Below are 22,650 nucleotides of genomic sequence, written 5' to 3'. Positions count from 1 at the left end.
TAATATGTTGATTGTATATTTATTATATATTTATATATAGGTTTCATTTTTGATTGTTTTAAATGGTTATTAGAACAAAAATTTTACATTACACTAATTGTTGTCTAGACCTTAAGAAATAAAGGAACATTAGTGAGCTGTCAGGTTTTTCTTAAGAAAACAAATGTCTCTGACTATAGGAGGGGAATAAACTTCATTGAGTGCCTACGTGATGGGTGGTTCTCTTTAATGGGGATACTAATTAGAGACCACATCTGGACGCTGCATGTACTCATTGCTCCTGGGAGGACATTGTATCCAAGCCGTCTCAGGAGACAGAGCTAGATTATATATGTCTGTTTATACACACACGTGTGTTCCTCTGTTTTCCTAAACATAGTAAATACCATCTGTTAACCCTGTTCCCTCCACCTCTAATCAGACACCGCAGTGTTTCTTCTGGCCTCTTCTCCTGACACACTGTAACTCTCTTTTCCAACGGTGAGAAACCTCATTCCCACTATTTTCAGTGTATTTACTGTCTTCCATGACTTACAATGGGGTCACATCCCAGTAATCCCATTGTAAATGGAAAATCTCTTAGGCAGAAATCTCTTAGGTTGAAAATGCATTTAATACACCTGACCCACCAAGTGGAGATGCAACATAGGGGATTGGGGGGATAGGAGAAGAATAAATGAAACAAGATGGAATCGGGAGGGAGACAAACCATAAGTGACTCTTAATCTCACAAAACAAACTGAGGGTTGCTGGGGGGAGGGGGGTCGGGAGAGGGGGGTGGGGTTATGGACATTGGGGAGGGTATGTGCTATGGTGAGTGCTGTGAAGTGTGTAAACCTGGCAATTCACAGACCTGTGCCCCTGGGGATAAAAATACATTATATGTTTATAAAAAAACAGAAAATAAAAAAATAAAGATAAAAAAAAGAAATTCACAATCTCATTTTTAAAAACAAAATGTTTTAAAAATAAAATGAAAAATTGTTTTCCTTTTTAAGTGAAAAAAAAAATAATACACCTGACCCACCAAACACCATAGCTTAGCTCAGCCACCCTTACCTAGAACACTTACACTAGCCTGCAGTGGGGCAGAATCCTCTCACACAAAGCTTAGTTGTCACGGTGTTAGGTATCTCGTGTAATGCATCCAATACTGCACTGAAAATGAAAAACTGAGTGCTTTGTGGGCACAGATGGTTGTCAGTGTGTCAGTTGTTGACCCTCACGCATGCTGGCCAGCCGGGAGCCGAGACCACCACCTTGGCCCACTGTCACAGGAGAGGGTGCCATGGCATGTCGCTGGCCCAGGGCAAGATCCACATTCACAGTTCCAAGTAGGGTTTCTACTGAACGTGTGTCACTTTTGTCCCATCGTAAAGTCAAGGAATCATAAGTCAGGGGACATCTGTATTTATTTGTTCGATTTGACCTTTATGTAAACAATTTCCTGGACAGCTCAAGCCTCTTTAGGTGTGTCAGCACCTTTTCCACAAAGGGAAAGAAGCTTCATTTCTTTTTTATCCTTAATAGTGTCCCTTTTTCCACCTTCTGCTTCTCTTGAGGCATTATTGCTGGTATGTTTTCACTCTTGTGTTTCTTTCAGTCGAGGCTTCATTGCTAATGTGCTGTCTTATTTCTAGTTCTTACTGCGTTCAGTCCTTTCATTTCTGATTTTCCTAATCCTCATTTTTATTTTCCTTTCGTGTTATCATTTTAAAAATGTTCTTCAGCTTGTTTTGAAATAAGTACATTCATTGTATCTGCTTTTTGAGCGTGTTTGTTTTTTCCTTCCTGGTTCTTACTCTTTTTAATTAGCATAATTTGACCTTAATACTTTTCTCTTGTTAACTATTTTTTTGTGAAATAACCTTTCCTGGACTTTGAAAGATTAGTTCAGGTAGTTTTTCTAACTTCACAGAACTTCCTTTTCTGTTGTTGCACGTGGTTCAAAAAGGTGGTGGCTCAATTTCTGACATTTCCCAACACCAGTCCCCACCTCTTTTTTTCAGGTGGGGGGAATTACCTGTCAGTTTTGATTGCATTCTTAGCAGTTTCTCATTCCTGGGGCCCTTTCCTGAAGGCAGCCATGATGCAGCCGTGTTGCACGTGGATGGGGACCGCCATGTGCCAGCCCCTCAGACCTTGTTACTGAGGGCCCTTGCGTTCCCTTGCTGTGTAGATGGCTAAACCTTTTCCACGGTCAGCTGCTGTTTTTAAATGGGCCCACTCTATTTTCCTGGTAAATATCGGTTAGCATTTTGGGGTTTTCCTATTAGATCTGTCACATATCTTTCTACTTCCCTTTCCTTCATCCTACAGAGGTGCCACATATCAGATAGATCTTGTAGCTGTTGGTGGGTTTTTCCACCTGCTTGAATTTGGGGATTTCTGGATGTATTTTGTCACCTTGTTTTATTGAAAATGTTCTCAGTACATTTGGTTTATTCTTTTTTTTTTTTTAAAGATTTTTTTTTTTTTAATTTATTTGACAGACAGAGATCACAAGTAGGCAGAGAAGCAGGCAGAGAGAGAGAGAGGAGGAAGCAGGCTCTCTGCTGAGCAGAGAGCCCGATGCGGGGCTCAATCCCAGGACCCTGGGATCATGACCCGAGCCGAAGGCAGAGGCTTTAACCCACTGAGCCACCCAGGCGCCCCTGAGTTTCTGTATTCTTTATGTTAATTTTAAGAGTCAGTAAGGAGATTTAGTAAAGGAGAAAAAGTATTAAACATTCATTTTTAAATCTTAATTTTATATTTATTATTGAACTAGTTGAGGCACATCTGTGAATGCTTGTTTTCTCTATTCTGGATCTGTTGTGGGCTTGAATTTAAAAGACTGTTTATGTGAGAACATCCTTAACCTACTGGCGGGTGACAGAGTCCTTCAGTCTGGGCTGGAATTTTCCTCATGTACTGACCCATCTACGGCCCACACCCACAATCTCACAATGTAGTGGTTAGAGAGAATTACTTCAGAGTCTACACTGAATAATCAGTGACTTTTTTCTTTTTTTGCCACTTCTTCCCTCTGTATTGTTTATCGATTGGTATCTAGACATTTCTAGAATGAAAACTTTAGAATTTAATATGAGGCTTTTGGTAAAGAGATTCCTTAAGGAATAATAAACTTAAGATTCTTTTGGAACCAGAAATATAAAATTAAAATATTTAATATTATTGATTAGGCACAGGTGTATAAGTAAGGTATTTGGGATCTGTTTCTAAACATACATTATTACATTGCTGTTATCAAAAGAAGGTCAAAGAAGTCCAGCTGCCCTGTCTCCCTCCTCCTCCCCTCTTTTCTTCTTTCTCCTTCCTCCTTCACAATTCATTCATCATGTTACATTAATCATTCCTCCTGTGGTTCACATTCCTTTCATGTATTTACGACCTAACTCTGGTTGTTGTCTCTTATTCTCTCTTTATATTTACCTCACATTCAGCATACTCTCACACACATAAGCAAGTACACTATATGTAGGTTGTGAATGCATGTGCGCTCCTGTGTGTGTGTGTGTGTGTGTGTGTGTGTGTGTGTGTATGCGTGCACGCGCCCATGTGCATGTGCATCATGTGTGGATATTTCATCGAGTTTCAAATGACTACTTTGAAGATTTCCAACTCAGGTTATTTTTGCACCAACTTTTTCTCCTGTTCCAGAGTAAGGAGTTTTAAGTTACTGTTAAGGAATAAAACTAAACTTTCAAAACTAACTACATATTTAATTGAACTTACTACATTTTTTGATGATTACAGGATTTTAAATTCTTCCCTTTTTTAAAGGATCCATAAATTAGGACCACATTTACTGTGCTCATTACATAACACCATCAAATAAAGACATATACAAAGGAGCTCCCCTTCTAGCTCCCATAGCTCTAGTGCCTTATTGGCCCTCTGTCTTGCACATAATAGGTGTTTGGGGGACTTATGAATGGAATTCATAGTTCATATTAAATGTAATTCATCATATTATTTTGAACCAAGAAAAAAGTCTTATTCTGTGATGGTTTTATATTCAGAACCCTTTTGTTTCTCCTTGGAAGTACTTTAACAAACCACAGTGTACCTGAGAAAAATTCAGATTATTGTGCAAAGTATGTGAGATACAACAAAGGAGAAATTCCTTTTATCATCTCATGTAATAAATCAAATGGCAGACTGCTGAGAGAATAGGAATAGTAGATAGATGTAACCCTATGACCTTCTCAACAGCCAGATCTTTCTAGCCCTTGTGTGTGATACTTTATATTTAACTCTTATTTGGGAACTTGAAGGTATTTTGAAGTCACTTGATAAAAATATAAAGATTTGTAGCTAAATACTAATGTGTTAGTACCTTGGGTAGGAAATAATTTCTTTTAATATGCTTGAAATATCTGTTCTTTATTAGACTATATAAAAGATTTTCAAACTTCTTGACTTTTATAGCCTCTGTTAGAAAATAATTGAATCAGTCTAGTTCAGTAAACATTTATTGACTACTAGGTACTGTGTTTGGCCCTGGAGAGCCAAAATGAATAAGACATGATATTTACCTTCAGGAAATATAATCAGATAAATACAATGCTGAGGAGTGAGTGAGATGGCTGAGAAATGCAGAAAGTATTGCAGAGACCTGGACTAGCCTGAGGTGATCAGGATTGGCTTCTTGGAGGAGGGGACGTTGAAGAATGAGTAGAACGTAGTCCAGGTGATGGATGGAGGTGGGTGGCAGTTTGTTCTGGCATGGCAGATGCAAAGAGGGAAGTGGGGAATATGATGTGTGTTCTGCATGGCTGGAAGATTGAAGAGAGGAGAGACAGGAAGTGGTGTGAAATGAGGCCAGTCCATGCTTACCATGTGAAGGTGCTTAAACTTTATCTTTTACCTCTGTGGCTTTCACATTTAAAAAAAAAAAACAAAATCACATTAGATTTCTTTCTTCAAAAAGAATTTTGTATGAAAGCAAATATGTACAACAGATACAAGGGAACGTAGAGGAGAGTTTAAATTCAAGAATTGTGTGTAAGTGGTATTTGGCAGGATCTAGGGATTAATTAGGTGCAGATGGTGAGTGAGGTTAACTCACAGGTTTTCTGATTGGGTGATTGAATAGAAATTGGCTTTATCGAGTGTGATACCAAACATAGGAATAGGTTTTGTGCAGGATGATGATGAGTTGCTCTGTACATGATGGAGGGGTGTGGTATTGGATATACAGACTGAGGGATCTCTGGTGGACATCTGGTATTTAAAACCATGGAAGGCCATGAGATTATTCAGACGAAGCAAATGGACTGAGGTAGACTCTTGGGATTCTAACTTCAGGGGAGGAAGTGGAAGCAATTCGAACTGTGAAGAGTTTGAGGAGAACCAGGAGAATGTGCTGAGTTGCCAACTGAGGGGATTAAGAATTTCAAGAAGGGTAGAGAGTGAGGAGTCGTATCAAATGCAGCAAATGTTCACTATTGGAGGGGTTGAACTACGTTTGTCAGTGTCAGCATGAATACCCTTTTCCAGAATTGCTCCTTAGGATGTTGGGGACAGAAGCTTGAGTGTGGTGGGTTCAGGAGTGAACAGGAGGTGCGCAAATAGAAACAGCAAATGTAGAATACTTTGAAAAAGTTTGAGAAGGGAAGGAGAAAGAATTGCTAGAGGAAAAGGCAGTTTGCAAGGGGTGAGAATGTTTGTGGATTAGGGTTACAGAGCCAGTAGAGAGGGGAACATTCTAGATTAGCATAGGGAAGAGGTAATTGATGAAACTAGCTTCCCAAGAATGAGAGGGTGGCAGATTTCAAAGACTGAGGGAAGGCAATTGGCTTTGACCTGGAGGAGAAAGACTTTATGTTCTGAAATTGAAGAGAGGGAGGGCAGACTGGATGTCTTGGTAGATACATGTTTCTGCGTGTAGTAGGTGGAAATCGAAGAGAGGACATTCCTAAAACCTTCACGTTTTTCCAAGAGGCTGTAGGTAAGATTGTCTATGGGGAACAAGAACCCCATAGGGACTTGATGGCGGGGTAGAGATGGGGGAGATGGGGGAAATTGGGGGTAGGAGGATTAACTGTGAGTTTGTAGTTGTTATGGGTTGTATTTAGCTGTAGTAAAAGATACAGGAAAAAGTAGAAGGTAAATTTTGCCTCTGGTCCTGAATTGCAGTTTTATAATTCAGAGGATAAAGGACATTGAGGATGTAGTTGTAAGAGATTGATATGACTAACCAAAGGTTCCAGCCTTTTTAGGGAAGGAATGCAAAAAGAGGATGAGGCTGATAGTTTTTTTTTTTTTTTAAAGATTTTATTTATTTGACAGGGACAGATCACAAGTAGGCAGAGAGGCAGGCAGAGAGAGAGAGGGAAGCAGGCGCCCTGCTGAGCAGAGAGCCCGATGCGGGACTCGATCCCAGGACCCTGAGATCATGACCTGAGCCAAAGGCAGCGGCTTAACCCACTGAGCCACCCAGGCGCCCCAGGCTGATAGTTTTTGACAAAATTGTGGAATGCAGGGATTGAATGCCTCTATGATAATGGTTTCCAAACTGGTGCAAATTGAGATCATCTGGAGATCTTTAAAAACTACTGGTGTCTGGCTTCTTCTCATGGGCTTTGTGATTGAATCTGTGGGCATGCAGCCTGTGCACTGGGGATGTTAAAGTTCCCCAGGTGACTGATGTGCAGCAGTGTGCAGACCACTGCTCTGGACGGTTGAGGAGCAGGTACGGTGGGAGGTCTGGAACTAGAGAAGATTTTGATCAGTGTGGAGATACTAACACTTAAGACTTCTGAGGTGAGGACGCATTCAGGTGAAGTGGGCTGGAGCTGAGACTGCTCCAGAGTTGGGAGGGCAAGTATGGTTTCCATCTTTGGCACAAAAGACCCTGAAGCCCACTTTCCAGGTACTTCCTGCTTTTCACCGGGTGAGCACTCTGAGAAGAGAGGGCAGTCCCTCCTGGCACGCTGATTGCGGAACAAACAGTAAGGCTCAAACATGTCTTACTCTTGTTCTTAGAAAATAATAGTGCAAAACATTATTGATGCAAATAAAAACCCAAAACAAATAACCAAACTAATGGGAACTTATTTAAAAGCAAGAATAACAGCAGTTGAAAACCAGCACTTATGGTGTGCTGATCTCAAAACATCTCCTTTATGGGCAATTCATACATTTATAAGCTGTAGAATCTTTGTACCAATACTCTGCATTTTGTGATTGTGTGACATCTAAGTTCAGTACTGAAAGTCTGGAAAGCTGTAGTCCTCTACTAACTTCAAATTATAAATAGTAACATATAAAACTAACACCTGTATCATAATTAGCCCACGTCACCATAGTAACTCACTTTATTACTCTCACAGCTCCATGTTTAACATTGTGTCATTTGCCCTAGAACTTCAAATCCTTTTATATCCATTAGGACTTCCTTCGTCCACCCAGGGCTACAGACCATAAGTTGAAAATCACTGACCCGTGTGAATGGTGAGATCTTCCAGAATGAGGAGTGGCCGTTGGGGCTTTGCGCCAGTGACAATGATTTTAAAGTTTAAAAGAACTTTTCCCATATGACATTCATAAGGTGATTTGTATGTCATGGTGTTGCAAGCCCTACAGTTCACCTTGGTTGGAAGTGGATTAATCAGGCGGTCATCTCCGGGAGGTAGTTTATTGCAGTGTCTGAGGATAGGAAGTGTGATTGGTTGTAGGGGTTGAGGTTGGAATTCTATACCATGTGTATCTATTTCTGTGGTGGTCCACACATCTTTCTCTTGTTTGTATGAAGATGCTTATTTTTTGTACTTATACTCACACCCGGCAGTCGATAGCCTTGGTGAGAGTGATATTTTCTCAGGGCGGGTAGAAGGCTGCAAAGAGTGTGTAGAAAAAAGAAAGAGGGGATTTGTCAGCATAAATCAGGATTTCAGCTTTCCCCAGTGCACTGTAGCTTGGTTCTCCAGTCTGTATTTCAGTAAGTGTAGTATTTGCTCATTGCTGGGCCCAGAATACCCGTGTCTCCTTCACCCCCTCCATGGCTAGCTCCCACTTGCCCGGCTGACCCTCCGTGCTCCCACGAGCCTCAGTTCTGTGACCAATGTCTCTGCAGAGGGTCCTGAAGTTTTCAGGTAATGCTGCCAAGTCTAGTAGTCATTTGGATCTTCTCTGACCGTCTGGCATTTGCTTTACGTTTCTGTCCTTGTACTACTTCTTTGGTGCCAGTACCTGGGAACAAGGACATGTATTCGTTTACATGTGTGTTTCTGTGTGTCAGGGTTTCTTAACTTCAGCACCACTGACATTTGGGGCCGGATCATTCTTCGTTCTGTGGTCCGTCTGGTACCCTGTGGCTTGTGCAGTGGCATCCCCAGCCTCTACCCTCGAGATGCCATTAGCACCTTTGCCCACTTGTGACTCACAGTCATATCTCCAGATGGTGCCAGATGTCCTTTGAGGGTGAGGAGGAGGTCACCCCTGGCTGAGAACTGCTGCTCTGTATCTGACTAAGAGCTCCTCATGGACTTTCGGAGATAGTCCTGCTTGTAGTTCCAGTGCCTGGCAAAAACTGTTCATTAAATCACTGTGAATAACCCAGAATTTGAGGGTTGATTAATATGGAGTGGACTCGTCTCCACCACCCCTCATCTCTAGAATCTTTACAAAACTAATGCTGAGAAGCTCTTGATACCCTGAAGTGTGGACCCTGACTTCTGTGTTCTAAGCATTGACTAGCTCTACGACCCGTGTGACTGGCTTACTCTTGCCTTCCATCTGTTTTTAGCTTTAAAAGGGAGGTAATAAGGTTGTAATGAAGTCAGATGGCAACATGTTTTCACACATTTATCACAATAGGTATTCAGCACACACTAGCTTCATGCTCTTGATTGAATGATAGCCTGATTTCATTCATTCAGCACACTTTGAGTGCGTGCTGTAAGCTGGGCCCCGAGCTAGCACAGCTGAAGAGTGCATGAATCACTTCCAGACCCAGCCTGTCCTGGTGTCCAGGGGTTCCTGCTCTCATGAGGGAGAGGGGGGAGCCATTCATCGTGGTGAGCTTTATATTCCCCAAGGTAGGCAGGAGCCAAGTGGGAGAGAGCCCTCGGGAGGTGGCTGACCTGATGAGGTGTTGGGAAGGCTTTTCTGAAGAGAGTCATTCGTGTGGAGGCTTGATACCAAAAGGCAAAATGGGGAAAGAGCATCCCAGGCAGAGAAAACACTGTACCGCTGTGGGTGGGGACAGTGATTGGGCAGAGAAGGCATAGGGAGCCCTGAGAGAAGAGGGTTAAAAACAGGTTAGAATCTGCTTGAGTGTAGGGGCACCTGGGTGGCTCAGTGGGTTGGGCCGCTGCCTTCGTCTCAGGTCATGATCTCAGGGTCCTGGGATCGAGTCCCGCATCGGGCTCTCTGCTCAGCAGGGAGGCTGCTTCCCTCTCTCTCTCTGCCTGCTTCTCTGCCTACTTGTGATCTGTCCCTGTCAAATAAATAAATAAATAAAATCTTAAAAAAAAAAAAAAAGAATCTGCTTGAGTGTATTTCTGACTTTGGAGATTGTTCCCCACTGTGACCCTGGGTGGATTAAAGCTGTTTTCTTTTCTCTTGTTCATTTTGCCATTCTTAGTCTTAGCTTTTCTTTTAGCAAGTTGACTTCCCAGAATATGCTCTCATTTCCTTTCATTCACAAATTTGTGAAGGGTTTGGAATACCCAGGAGGATGCATTAGCCTAGGAGCACTTTTTTTTTTTTTTAACAGTTTCTTTCTTTCCTTTTCTTCTTTCCTTTCCTCCCTCCCTCCTGCTCTCTTTCTTTTTTTCTTTCTTTCTTTTCTCTCCTTCAGTTATTTTCTTTTTTAATTTAATTTAATTTTTTTTCAGGGACCAAAATTCATTATTTATGCACCACACCCAGTGCTCCATGAAATCTGTGCTCTCCTTAGTACCCACACCAGGCTCACCCAACCTTCGTCCTCCTCCCCTCCAAAACCCTCAGTTTGTTTCTCGGAGTCCATAGTCTCTCATGGTTTGTCTTCCCCTCCGATATCCCCCAACTCACTTCTCCTCTCCATCTCCCTATGTCCTCCATGTTATTCCTTATGCTCCACAAGTAAGTGAAACCATATGATAATTGACTCTCTCTGCTTGACTTATTTCACTCAGCATAATCTCTTCCAGTCCCGTCCATGTTGATACAAAAGTTGGGTAATTCATCCTTTCTGATGGAGGCATAATGATCCGTTGTTTTCACATGTGTCTTTAACATTCATTTGAGATAAAATGAGCTGGGTTTTATTGTCCCAGTTTTACCAGTGAAGGGAATAGGATGTGTTAACTGTTCACTGTTTGCAGCATCTCTCCTCTGTTTAAGAAACAGAGGAATTGATGCAGTGGACATTAAGTGAGTCATATAAAGGCTTGTCTAATGGAGGAGTGGGGGTGCTACAGCTCCCAGGGCTCCTGGTCTTGTGATTTTGGTGACTTGGCCATTTGGGAAGAGTTACAACTTAATCTCTTTTGTGCCAGTATTATGGAGCCTTAATATATTAATTTTCTAATCTCTTAATATAATAATACCATTTGGATATTATTAGTATTCAAACATTATCCAGTAAGACATGGCCTATAGAAATATCTTTAGAAGATATATCTCTATAGCAGGCATGACCTAAGTGTTTATATTTAATACATATACTTAACTTTTGAGTAATTTACATTTTATGTCATGTGACTTAAATTGTTTAGTATTAAACCTTAAAACCTCTCAAATATCCTTTTTTGGTTTAGGCTTTTTAATATACTTGTTAATGAAAACACATGGAAGGAAGTGAAATAATATCAGCTCTGAGTATATTGTCATCCATGCCATCATAAAATCTCTGTTCCAAAATCAAATATTTAAGATAAGTGTATTGTGTAATTTTAACTTAAATAGAGTCTCACAACTGTGTTACCCTGTTAGTATTAAGTAGCGGCAGTACGACAGCAGAGGGCACCAAATACCTATTTCAGTCTTAGACATTTTCTTGATAGTTTCCCTTTTTTTTTCCCTCCTTTCCTTCCTTTTTTCTAATACAGTTGATAGCACGGGTTTGAACTGTACGTGTCCATTTATATGTGGATTTTTTTTTTCAATACGGTGTAGTCTTGTAAACATTTTGTGTATATTTTCTTTTTTCTAGCTTTATTATAAGAATACACTATCTAATACATATTCAAAAATATGTGTTAATTGACTATGTTAATGGTAAGGCTTCTCGTCAACAATAGGTTGTTTGTAGTTAAGTTTTTGGGGAGTCAGAAGTTACTCTCAGATTTTCTACTGCATGTGGGGAGAAGGGGATCAGTGCCTCTTACCTCCATGTTGTCCAGGGATCAACTGTACTTAAAATCATTAACACTAAAACCATATATTCTTATAGTAAGTGGTGGGGTTTTCCCTTGGCTAATTTTAGAATATTTTAAAAGCACATTAAGACATGGGCGCCTGGGTGGCTCAGTGGGTTAAGCCTCTGCCTTCGGCTCAGGTCATGATCCCAGCATCCTGGGATCGAGCCCCGTATCCGGCTCTCTCCTCAGCAGGGAGCCTGCTTCCCTTCCTCTCTCTCTGCCTGCCTCTCTGCCTACTTGTGATCTCTGTCTGTCAAATAAATAAAATCTTAAAAAAAAAAAACGCACATTAAGACATCAGTGTTTTTATTCATCGAACCTTTCCCATTTACCATTATGCATCAGAAGTTCTTTTAAAGATCTTTATTTTTTATTTTTAAAAAATTTTTTAAAAAAGATTTTATTTATTTATTTGACAGAGAGAGAGATAACAAGTAGGTAGAGAGAGAGGGGAGGAAGCAGGCTCCCTGCTGAGCAGAGAGCCCAATGCGGGGCTTGATGCCAGGACCCTGAGATCATGACCTGAGCTGAAGGCAGAGGCTTAACACACTGAGCCACCCAGGCACCTCAAAGATCTTTATTTATTTTTTAAAGATTTTATTTATACATTTGTCATAGAGAGACTGCTCTAGTGAGCACACAAGTAGAGTGAGCAGCAGTCAGAGGGAGAAGCAGGCTCCTGGCTGAGCAGGGAGCCCGATGTACAGCTCATCCGTCTGGAATCATGACCTGAGCCAGAGGCAGACTGTTAACTGGCTGAGCCACCCAGGCGTCCCTAAAGATTTTTATTCAATAGGATATCCCATCCATAATCAGGAATAAAATTGTTTAATTTTTCTTACCCAAATATTCTTAGGTGATAAACCAGTTCTTTATACTGTACTTAGGAAATAAAAAATTATTAAGATCATGCATTAGAAATATGACACCTAAATAATTATTTTGTGAAATGTTTTATTATTATTTGTCACATACATATTTGTATGTACATATGTACATATTATTTGTCACATGCATTATTTTAGGACTCAGCGTTGATATTTATAGAAGCGTGTATGTGTGTGTGTGTGTGTGTGTGTGTATGTTAGATATATAACATTACCTACTCTTAGTATCCCCCATCTCTGGTTTCAAAGCAGATTCAGATTTTTTTTTAAATTATTTACTCATCTGCTCATTTTTTTTTATTTACTCATTTATTTATTTATTTATTTACTCTTTTTTTTTTAATTATTTACTCATTAGCATCAAAATCAGCTGGTGTTTTAAGATTTTTTTTACTTGAGAGGGAGAGGGAGAGAGCAGAAGCTGAGGGAATAGGCAGAGGGAGAGGGAGAAGCAGACTCTCCACTGAGCAGGGAGCCCAATGCAGGGCTTGATCCCAGGACCCAGGATCATGACCTGAGCAGACACTTAACTGGATGAGCCACCCAGGTACCCCCAAATCAGCTGGTGTTTAATGCTCACTGGCATAAATCAAATTTATGTTTAGGTAGAAGTCTGGACTATTTGTTATTATAGATTGGACTCCATGCTTTTTCAGGAAAAATAATTATTTTTCTAGGTAACTTTAGAAATAGTCCTGAAAACTATGACATTAAAAACTGATTCAAAAATAAGCTTTAAAATCAGGACCAATGAAGTGAATGATGCAAGAGTAAAATTATTGCCAGCATTCTAAATTTCTCTAAATCATCAGATAAAATGACATATGCCTAAAATATCATTATAACGTTGGTTTTAGGGGACAGAGCTACTGGGTGTTTTAGCAGACATGATTTAACCGAGCATGTATTCAAATATATAGTAATGATAAATGTTGTAACAGGGATACATCAACATTTTCTCCTTTGCAGGTTTAAGTTGTTTTCTTGTTGCTGGCAGGGCTGCTTATGGTGTGCATGCGTGTCCATATGCTGAAAAATACCTGGGCTTGAATAAGGATTAATCTCTTGATCATAGTTCTGTCATTTTCCTTGGGTTTTTCACTTGAGATACAATTTTATCTGCTACTCTTAATGTGATTTCCACAGGTTCGCTTTCAGTGATGAGCAAGCAGTGCAGTAATTTTTTCCTTTTGGTGCATTTCTGTAATATTTTTAGTCCAGTTCTTTATTTAGTATTTGAAATGGGTAAGTCTGTATTTTCCCGTATACAGAAAATATAATTTTAATAGGTTTATTAGCACTTACAATGGAAATGTCAAATATATGTCTTACTAGCTCTTTAAAGTACATTGTGTGTCTTTTGGATTTATGATTGAGTTTTACTAGCAAACTTGAGACAATTTTATTTGAATATATTTTATGATTTAGCTTTTCTTGCTGCCCTTTGTCAAGTAGGTTTTGAAATTAATTGCCTTAAGTACAAAGGCTTTATTTTCTTCTAAGCATCTTGTATATAATGGACACTCCACAAGTATTTGTTGAATTAAGCTTCTGCCATGATAATGTGAAAGGGAATTTACAAACACGCATTTCAGATGTTCTTAGTAAAGGTAACAGAACAAGCATACTACTTTAATAGGAATGTTAAAAGAATTTCCAGAATTAGGTAACCTGTACATGAAACTGTTAAGACTATAAGATGACTCAAGTGTGTTAGTTTGTTCTAGATGGATAGAGATAGATATATCTATATCTAGATCTAGATCTAGATCTAGATCTAGATATATATATCTTGTGATTGAGCTAAGAGATCCTTGGAGTTTGGTAGATGTTTCTGCTCATTTTTCTTAAATCTTAGTGTGACATAGTAGAAGATCAAACGTGCCTGTGATCACCTCTGCCATTTCCATGCGTTTAGCTAAAATGCTACCCTCACAACTTTGCTGGATATCTGTACTTTGTTGTAATAAGCCTTTAAGTCAGTAGAATCCATTGACAGATGTTACAGGGCATGTGTAGGACTTGGGGATGAATCATTTTCTCCTTCTTTCCTTCAGTCTCCCTCTGTTCTCATCTTCCTTTATTATCGCTGTCTTTCACCCTCTTTTTCTGACTGTGGCATGCTCGTAGGTACAGTTTCTCCATGGTGACAAAATCAGCAGCACCCAGAGGTTGTGATAAGAGGAGTCACACACAATCACATCCAGATATCATGGCACCAGCCACTAGATTACCTTTCAGTTGTCCAAGCACATGGGCTGTCTGCTGGCACACCTCCCGGAAAGAGACAGAGCCAGAGCTGATCTTGGGGTGCTGAAAGGGGCACAGATGTGGTTGACATCAGAGGGGAGAGCTTAAAAGCTGACCTTGTGTCCTCACTCTTGCCTTCTTTTTTCTTCAGGCCCCTCTTGCTGTGTCAATACTTTCCTTACCAAACATGTTTGATTTTATATTCTTTGGTAGTAATGATCTCCCTTTCTCCTAATAGAATTTTGTAGATCTTTACTAGAAAGACAATATTTACTAAGGTATTGTGGTGGGCTCTTGATTTTACCCGATGCTGTTTTTAACCTATTTTCTAAACATAGTGACATGGCTGTCTACCCAAAGTAGATATTAAGATGATGTTTTATCTTTTTCTGTGACTTGACGAACCGTAATGCCAAGAATAATTCCTGGGCCGTAGCAGCAACTTAGTATGTGGTAGCTATCAATATCAATTTTCATATCAATAATATATTAGATATAATGTATTATAAACAACTTTATCTTTCAAATTAATGTCAGTAGGTACAAAGCGTTAAGCATAGTATTTGACATTACATATTCAGCGTTTGGAAAAACAAATATGCAGTGCAGTGGTGTTAAAAACAAAAGGGTAATGTATACATTCTTCATCCCATCCCATCTTCTACATTCTCAGTACTGTTGCATACTTTCATCTTCCCTCATCTGGATGGCTTCTGTTTCCTCCCAATTCATATTCATGACTCTGATCTTTTCAGCCAACACTGCTGGTGGATAAACATCTATAAAATTAAATTTGATTATGTTATTCCACTCTTTTAAAGCCTTTAGATGGTAGTTGTCAAGCTGTACTGTAGCCTGAAGTTGTCTGGGGTTCTCATTAGGCAGGTTCTGATCCATTCAGGTCTATGCATACTGATTCAGGCCTGGTATCAGGCCCAGGGACCTGTATTTTAACAAATAGCCTCAATGATTCTGAGAGAAGCACTGCTTTAGTGATTCCCAAGCCTGCAAGATAAAGTTCAAAAGCCTTAGTGTGAACCTCTGTGTTCTCAGTGAACCAACCCTTACATTCCTTCCCCTTGTCATCTGTGGCTTCATTAGCATCTGGCCTGTCGCATCTCCTGCCTTTATCCTTTTTCACATTTTGCTCTCTGTCTGCCCTTTCATAGTTACCCCTTCGGAGAGGCTCACCCAGGGTAGAGTTGGTGCTTTCTCTGCTGTGTCCCTTATCATATCTTGCAATCTTCCTTTCTTCAAAGCACCATTCATACTACATTTTCATGGTGTCTTTACATACCATTATGTATCTGTGAGGTTTGAGTTCCATTACTGGAAAATCATCTTGTTAGTCTTTGTATCTCCAGTGTCTTGCACAAACACAGGCAAATGTGTAACAAATGAATTAAATACGGGAATGAAATTCAGAAAGTCTTGACTTTTAAAATCATATTTTGTAGAATATTAATTTACATTACCTACATTCTTTAGGTTCTTAAGCTGGGATTTAGAAATTATTTCCTACCTTCCTTTAAACATGATTCAGTTCAGAACAGAGATTTAAGCAAAGGAGGCAGAATTAGTAATAATTATGGCAGTGATTTTTGGAAGAGCAGCTACTTGAGACTTTTTTTTTTTACATTTTTCTTTAATTGAGATATAATTGACATACAACATTACATTAGTTTCAGGTTTACAATATGATGATTTGTATTTGTATATATTATGAAATGATCACCACAGGAGGTCTAGTTAACAGGAAATGCTTCTCCAAGGATGGGTAAAGTATGACTTGAGGGGTTGTGCGAAGAATGAGAAAGGAACATCATCCTGGTATAAGCAAAGGCCCAAACATGTGACACTGCATGGTTCTGGAAGATACAAGTGTTTTAGGGACACCTGGGTGGCTCAGTTGGTTAGGCCTCTGCCTTCTGCCCAGGTCATGATCCTGGGGTCCTGGGATGCAGCCCGACATTAGGCTCCCAGCTTCTCCTTATGCCCATCCTCTTCCTCCTCTTTGTGCTCACTCTCTCCCAAATAAATAAAAATAGAAAATTAAAAAAAAATACAAGTGATTTCATTGGGCTGTAATAGAAGATATGGGGGTTGTGATGAAATTGGAGGCAGCAATATACTTTGCTTTGCAAAGAAGTCTTTACTTTGGAAACATTGTATCCTTGGATTCTAAAATGCCATTGAAGCCATTTCAGCTAGGAAGAAACATGGTCAGATGGGAGGATGATTGAGGCAGAAGAGAGAGACCAGTTAAGGAGATTTATTACAATTTTATGATTGAAGAGTTGATGAGCAATTTAAAATAATTTTGAATTTTTTTTAATGTCCTTTTTTCATTCTGTCATGTACTCTGATAGGCTTACAAAAGATGAGTAAAACATAGTTCCCATAGAGTATAGGAAAATGTAAATATGTAAAATACCTAACTATGTCAACATAGCCAGGGTATATATGTTTGTGACATATAGTAGATATAAAATTTTATGGGAGCTGGATCATTATGGACTAACTTTCCTTTGGAGAATTAGGGTCTTGGTGGAAGAGAAGGGATTAGAATAGAACAAAGAAGAATATTTTGGGCAAAGGAATAAATGAAAGGATTAATGGGTGGGAGACCATGGTTATGGTATGAGAGCCGGTTTGTTAAAGCTGGAAAAATATTTGGTATCAGACCATAATGGGCCTTGAATGTTGTGCTGAACGATTTTGTATTTTATCCTGAAGCTTTATTTTCTGATTATGAGAATAATATATCATGGCTGTATACCATTTAAGAAATGTAGGGAAATATAAAGAAAAAAGAAACTAGTCTGGGGGTGCCTGGGTGGCTCAGTGGGTTAAAGCCTCTGCCTTCGGCTCAGGTCATGATCCCAGGGTTCTGGGATCGAGCCCCACATCCTGCTCTCTGCTCAGCGGGGAGCCTGCTTCCCTTCCTCTCTCTCTCTCTCTCTCTCTCTCTCTGCCTGCCTCTCTGCCTACTTGTGATCTCGATCTGTCAAATAAATAAATAAAATCTTAAAAAAAAAAAAGAAACTAGTCTGTAATTCCATCACAAAATGTAATGACCAATATTTTCATGTATTTCTTCCCAGTGTTTCTCATCATGCTCAGATACATACTTAAGCATTCAATAAATGAAATCAGAACTATACTCTGTGTGCATGCGTGCGTGTGTGCGTGTGTGTGTGTGTGATTTTATCTCACTTAAAATTGGAACAGGAGGGGTGCCTGGGTGGCTCAGTCCGTTAAGTGTCTGCTTTTGCCCAGGTCAGGATCCCAGAGTCCTGGGATCAAGCCAGCAGGGAGTCTGCTTCTCCCTCTCCCTCTCTCCTCCCCCCACTCATTGTGTCTCTTTTTCCTTCTCTCTCTCTCTTTCTCAAATAAAATCTTTAAAAAAAAATTGGAACAGGAAATTTTGCCATGTGGTTAAATGTGTCCAGAAAGCATGATTTGTAGTGATTGCAGTATTTATTCTATTATATGGCTACACTTAAATTATTTATCTGTTTCCTTATTGTTAGACTCTTTAGGCTTCAATTTAAAATAATGGCTACCATTTCACTGAACATCTTTGTACATAAATCCATGTCTATATTTCTGACTATTTAGGATAGGGTTCTAGAAATAAATGCACTGGATCAAACTGTCTAAAGGTCTCACAATGTATTTTGCTACATTGCTCTTCTGAAAGGCTGCTTTTTAAATTCACGCCTGCAGTGTGTGGGTTTGACTTCCATTGTATTCCTGGATAAGTAGTTTTTAGTGTTTACTGTGTGCTAATTTTATAAATGGTATCTTGTAGTTATTTTAACAGTTATTTCCTTGACAACTAGTTTAAGCTGGTTTTCTCCTATATTTATTGACTCTGTTTCTTTCACTGCGAATTGTCCTTGATCTTTATGGTATTCTCCCTCTTATTTGGGCATTAGTATTTTTCTCACTGATTTTAAGACATATTTATATAGATTGTAACACAGTCTTATTTCTAGCACGTTTTCCTATTTCTTACTTGCCTTTTAATATTTTTACAGTAGTGAATTTTATAGTAGTGAATCTTAAATTTAAGTATGTTTGGAAAGCTCTTTTTCATCTTGAGATCAGATATATTCACCTGTATTTTGGTTTAGTTTTTAATCTGTATTTTCCATTTCTCTTTATAACCCCTGATAATGGCTGCTTTTTGGCGGAAGAGTGATGTGACTGTATTTGTGCTTCAGGAAGAAGTCTTGCGGTTCTGTGAAGTTACATTGGAGTAAGGAGAGACTAGGAAATAAGGGTCCAGATGAGGTGACAGTGATACGTGGGATAGAATGGAAGAGGAAGGATTCTCCACTGACAGCCTGGCAGGCACAGCGGGTTCAGTGGCAGCGTGGACATCGGGACACATGGACTATGAGGTGCTAGGGGACATCTAGATACAAGCAGTTGTTAAGTAGAGGATTGAAACTCCAGGAGGCTGGTCTGGCAATGATGGAAATTAGGGAGCCACAGGTGTCAGTCCCAACGTAGGAGGAAGGATGAGTTTTCAGGGCAGCTGACGGCTGTGAAGGGTGGTCAGAATTAGAAGGCTCAGCAGGAAGGGAAGCTGGGAGAGGTGGCTTTTAATTTTTTTTCTTTATGCTTTTCTCTTACTACCCCAGCAAAAATAACGACGTCAGATACTGCAGAGAGCTCAAGGAAAAGCAGGACTGAGAGTTTCCGTGGATTAGCCTCCACTTTCTCTACATTGGGCTAAAAGGGACAGTAGAGGAGGAGAGAGATCTGTAGAAGAGGGGGCACGGTCAAAGGATAACACTCTTTGTGAGAATCTAAGTAGACCTGAGCAAGTTCCGTACTGAGGGAAAAGAATCTGTGAATAGGGAGAGAGTGAAGGGAACGTGGAAAGAGGAGGGATTTGATGGTACAGTAACTTAAAGGGACGAGTTGCTGTGATAAATGGATTTTTCTTTCAGGTGGACCAGTATTTCATTCTCAGAGAATTTGCGTAGAGGTTACTGAAATTTTAGTCTCTTCTATGAGTGAAAGGACTCTGTGCTTCAATAACAAATTTTTTTTGTTTTTAAATAATTGACCATTTTATAATTGTTTCAGCATAAAATCCTCATAAATTCACATTTTTTATATGCTGCTGATTGGTGCAGTTCGTGCGTTACTCTTAATGGTAGAGGTACCGAATATGCATTCAAGTTCCTCTGTTTGTTGCTCATCCGTGAATGTATGCAATTAAACACTTTGTAATTATGACCATTTTTAAAAAATTTTTTTTGCAGGGAAATTTGCCTAAATATTCTCATAACTCCCTGATGGTTCAAGCAATAAAGACGAACCTAACAGACCCGGACATACATGTGCTTTTCTTTGATGTGGAAGCGTTGATTATTCAACTCCTGACTGAAGAAGCCTCTAGGCCGAATACTGCGCTTATTTCCCCAGAGAATTTGCAAAAAGCATCTGGCAGTTCAGACAAAGGGGGCTCTTTTCTAACTGGAAAACGAGCAGCAGTTCTCTTCCAACAAGTGAAAGAAACTATCAAAGAGAACATAAAGGAACATCTCCTTGATGATGAAGAGGAGGACGAGGAGATGATGAGGCAGAGAAGAGAAGAAAGCGATCCGGAGTATCGGTCCAGCAAATCTAAGCCATTGACCCTGTTAGAATATAATTTAACGATGGACACTGCAAAATTGTTCATGTCGTGTCTTCATGCCTGGGGTTTGAATGAAGTTCTGGATGAAGTTTGCCTTGATCGCCTTGGAATGCTGAAACCGCATTGCACAGTATCTTTCGGTCTCCTCTCCAGAGGAGGTCATATGTCCCTGATGCTTCCTGGTTATAATCAGCCTGCCCGGAGACTGTCACATGGGAAGGCAGAAGTAGGAGGGAAGCTGCCGGTAACCGAGAGCGTTGGAAAGGGAACCTACGGAGTGTCCCGAGCCGTCACTACGCAGCATCTCCTGTCTATCATATCTTTGGCAAACACGTTAATGAGTATGACTAATGCAACTTTTATTGGTGATCATATGAAGAAGGGTCCTACCAGGTGTGACCATGATAGTTTGATTTTATTCTCACATTTCAGGGGGAAAAAAAAAAATGAAACCTCTTTTATTTTTCTGTTTAGTACTTTTTTTTTTTTTTTTGGTTCTGCCCAATAGCATTTTTCTGTCATCTCAGTGTTTCCCCTTGACATTTTAAAACACAACAGGCATGATTTAAAGCATGTTTAATCTTTATTCAAACATACTACATAGCTATTTAAACTGAGTAGCTCAATTCAGGTTAAGTAAGTGAGTTAGGGACTAGCTCTTAGAATATAATCTTAGAATTGTATCTACTTAAAGTTTGCATTGATATTTAATTCAAAGTGTTATATTTGGTTGAAGTGCTTCTTTATGACTTATATGTGATGAATGATAGGTGTTTAGTAATTAGCTTCAGAATTTTGTGAGAATTTTGTCAGAATTCTTCAGTTGGGAGAGAGAAAACTTTTTTTAATTGTAAGAGTATTATTTTAATATTTCATGAATATTGAACCTGATTTGTTATTATCTATTTTCTAGAAGTCATGAAGGCAACTTTTTAAACTGTGGTTTTATTATCCTTTATTGAGAGTTGATCATATTGAGAAATTTAAAAAAATCAAATACTTAAGTAGTACTTACCTAGTGTCTGGTTCTGATGTAAGTACTTTTATAGATACTAGGTCATTTGTGATCTTAACCCTACAAGGCAGGCACTGTTGTTATCCTTTTACTACAGATAAGAAAACTGAGAAGCAGATTAGGTGATGGGTCTAAGGTCACACAGGTAGTTGAGTGGTGTTAAATTCACAGTGAGACAGACTGCCTCGGGAGTTCAAGATTTCTAATGCCGTATTACTTTTTTCGGATTTTAGAGATGAATTCTTTTAGACTCACCGTATTGTTCCATCAGTTCATTTGGACCAATCATACAGGGAAGGCTGAAATCTCAGCATGCTAATACTGAAGAGTGAAGGACTAATTACGATATTTATTTGTCAGTGGTAGCTCATTAAACTGTTCAGAAATATTTCTTAAATTAGTATAAAGCATAAATTGTAGATATGAAATTTTTGCTTGCTATTTGCTAATCATTCAATAGATTAAAATTTGAAAAGGAAAATGTTAATAGGTAAAAACAAAACCATCTTTTTGGAATGGTAAATTGAAAATGTTCTGTGTATGTTTCTTTTGCAATTCATTGAGGACTAGAAAGTTTAATATTTTAAATGGTTCTAGAAATATGAAAGTATGAATGTATATATACATATATTTTCCTCTTTTTTTTTTAAAGGCCACCTCGACCAAGCACCCCAGACCTTTCTAAGGCAAGGGGTTCCCCTCCAACTTCCAGTAATGTTGTGCAAGGACAGATTAAACAAGGTAAAATTAAATCTTATTAAGTAATTGACCTGACATTTCAGCTTTAGAAACTGAGGAGGCATAACTAATGTATAATCATAACATTTTGTTTGTCTCATATTGTTAAAAGAGAGAAAAGTTGTTATATTCCAGATGTAAATATGGATAATTAAGATGTCAGTTAAAAATAAATCAGGTTTATTTAGAAACCGATAAATGAGCATATTTCACGTAATTTAGTTGTACTGTCTTTGACCTAATTTTTATGAATTAGGGGCAACTTAATTTGACAACACTAGTGTGTTAATCATGTGTATCTTGAGTTTAAAAGTTTTACCTATTTTTTAACTACATTTATAAATGTTTTAAATTCATGTTTTCATACTGTATCTATTCTGTTATTTGCCAGTAGTTCATGCTTTGTAATCCATAAGTGGAAAAACTTTCTTTTTATTTATGTCATTATATGTCTTAATTTTTTTTTTTTTTAAGATTTTATTTATTCATTTGAGAGAGAGAGCATGAGAGGGGAGAAGGTCAGAGGGAGAAGCAGACTCCTCATGGAGCTGGGAGATAATGCGGAACTTGATCCCCAGACTCCGGGACCATGACCTGAGCCAAAGGCAGTCGTCCAACCAACTGAGCTACCCAGGCACCCCTGTCTTAATTTTTGTCTACAGCTTTGTTTTTCATTAGTAGATAGAAGAGAAAATTGAGTTTTTCTTCCATTATTATCTTTTATGTCCATTATAAGAGTGGCAA

At 39.1% G+C, this 22,650-nt stretch overlaps 1 protein-coding gene across 2 annotated transcripts in view; it reads left to right on the top strand.

Moving 5' to 3' along the window:
- WDR7 (WD repeat domain 7) overlaps positions 1–22,650 on the top strand; it is a 367,645-nt gene that overhangs the window by 90,017 nt on the left and 254,978 nt on the right. For both annotated transcript variants that reach the window (XM_032882427.1, XM_032882426.1), the window contains exons 15-16: positions 19,777–20,546; positions 21,821–21,909. In XM_032882427.1, coding sequence (XP_032738318.1) covers positions 19,777–20,546; positions 21,821–21,909 — 859 coding nt within the window. The remainder of the gene's footprint in view (positions 1–19,776; positions 20,547–21,820; positions 21,910–22,650) is intronic.

Source organism: Lontra canadensis, unplaced genomic scaffold (genome assembly GCF_010015895.1).
Source record: "Lontra canadensis isolate GAN:19392208 unplaced genomic scaffold, GSC_riverotter_1.0 scaffold82, whole genome shotgun sequence".
Taxonomy (NCBI): domain Eukaryota; kingdom Metazoa; phylum Chordata; class Mammalia; order Carnivora; family Mustelidae; genus Lontra; species Lontra canadensis.
This window is presented reverse-complemented; position numbering and strand designations above follow the sequence as displayed.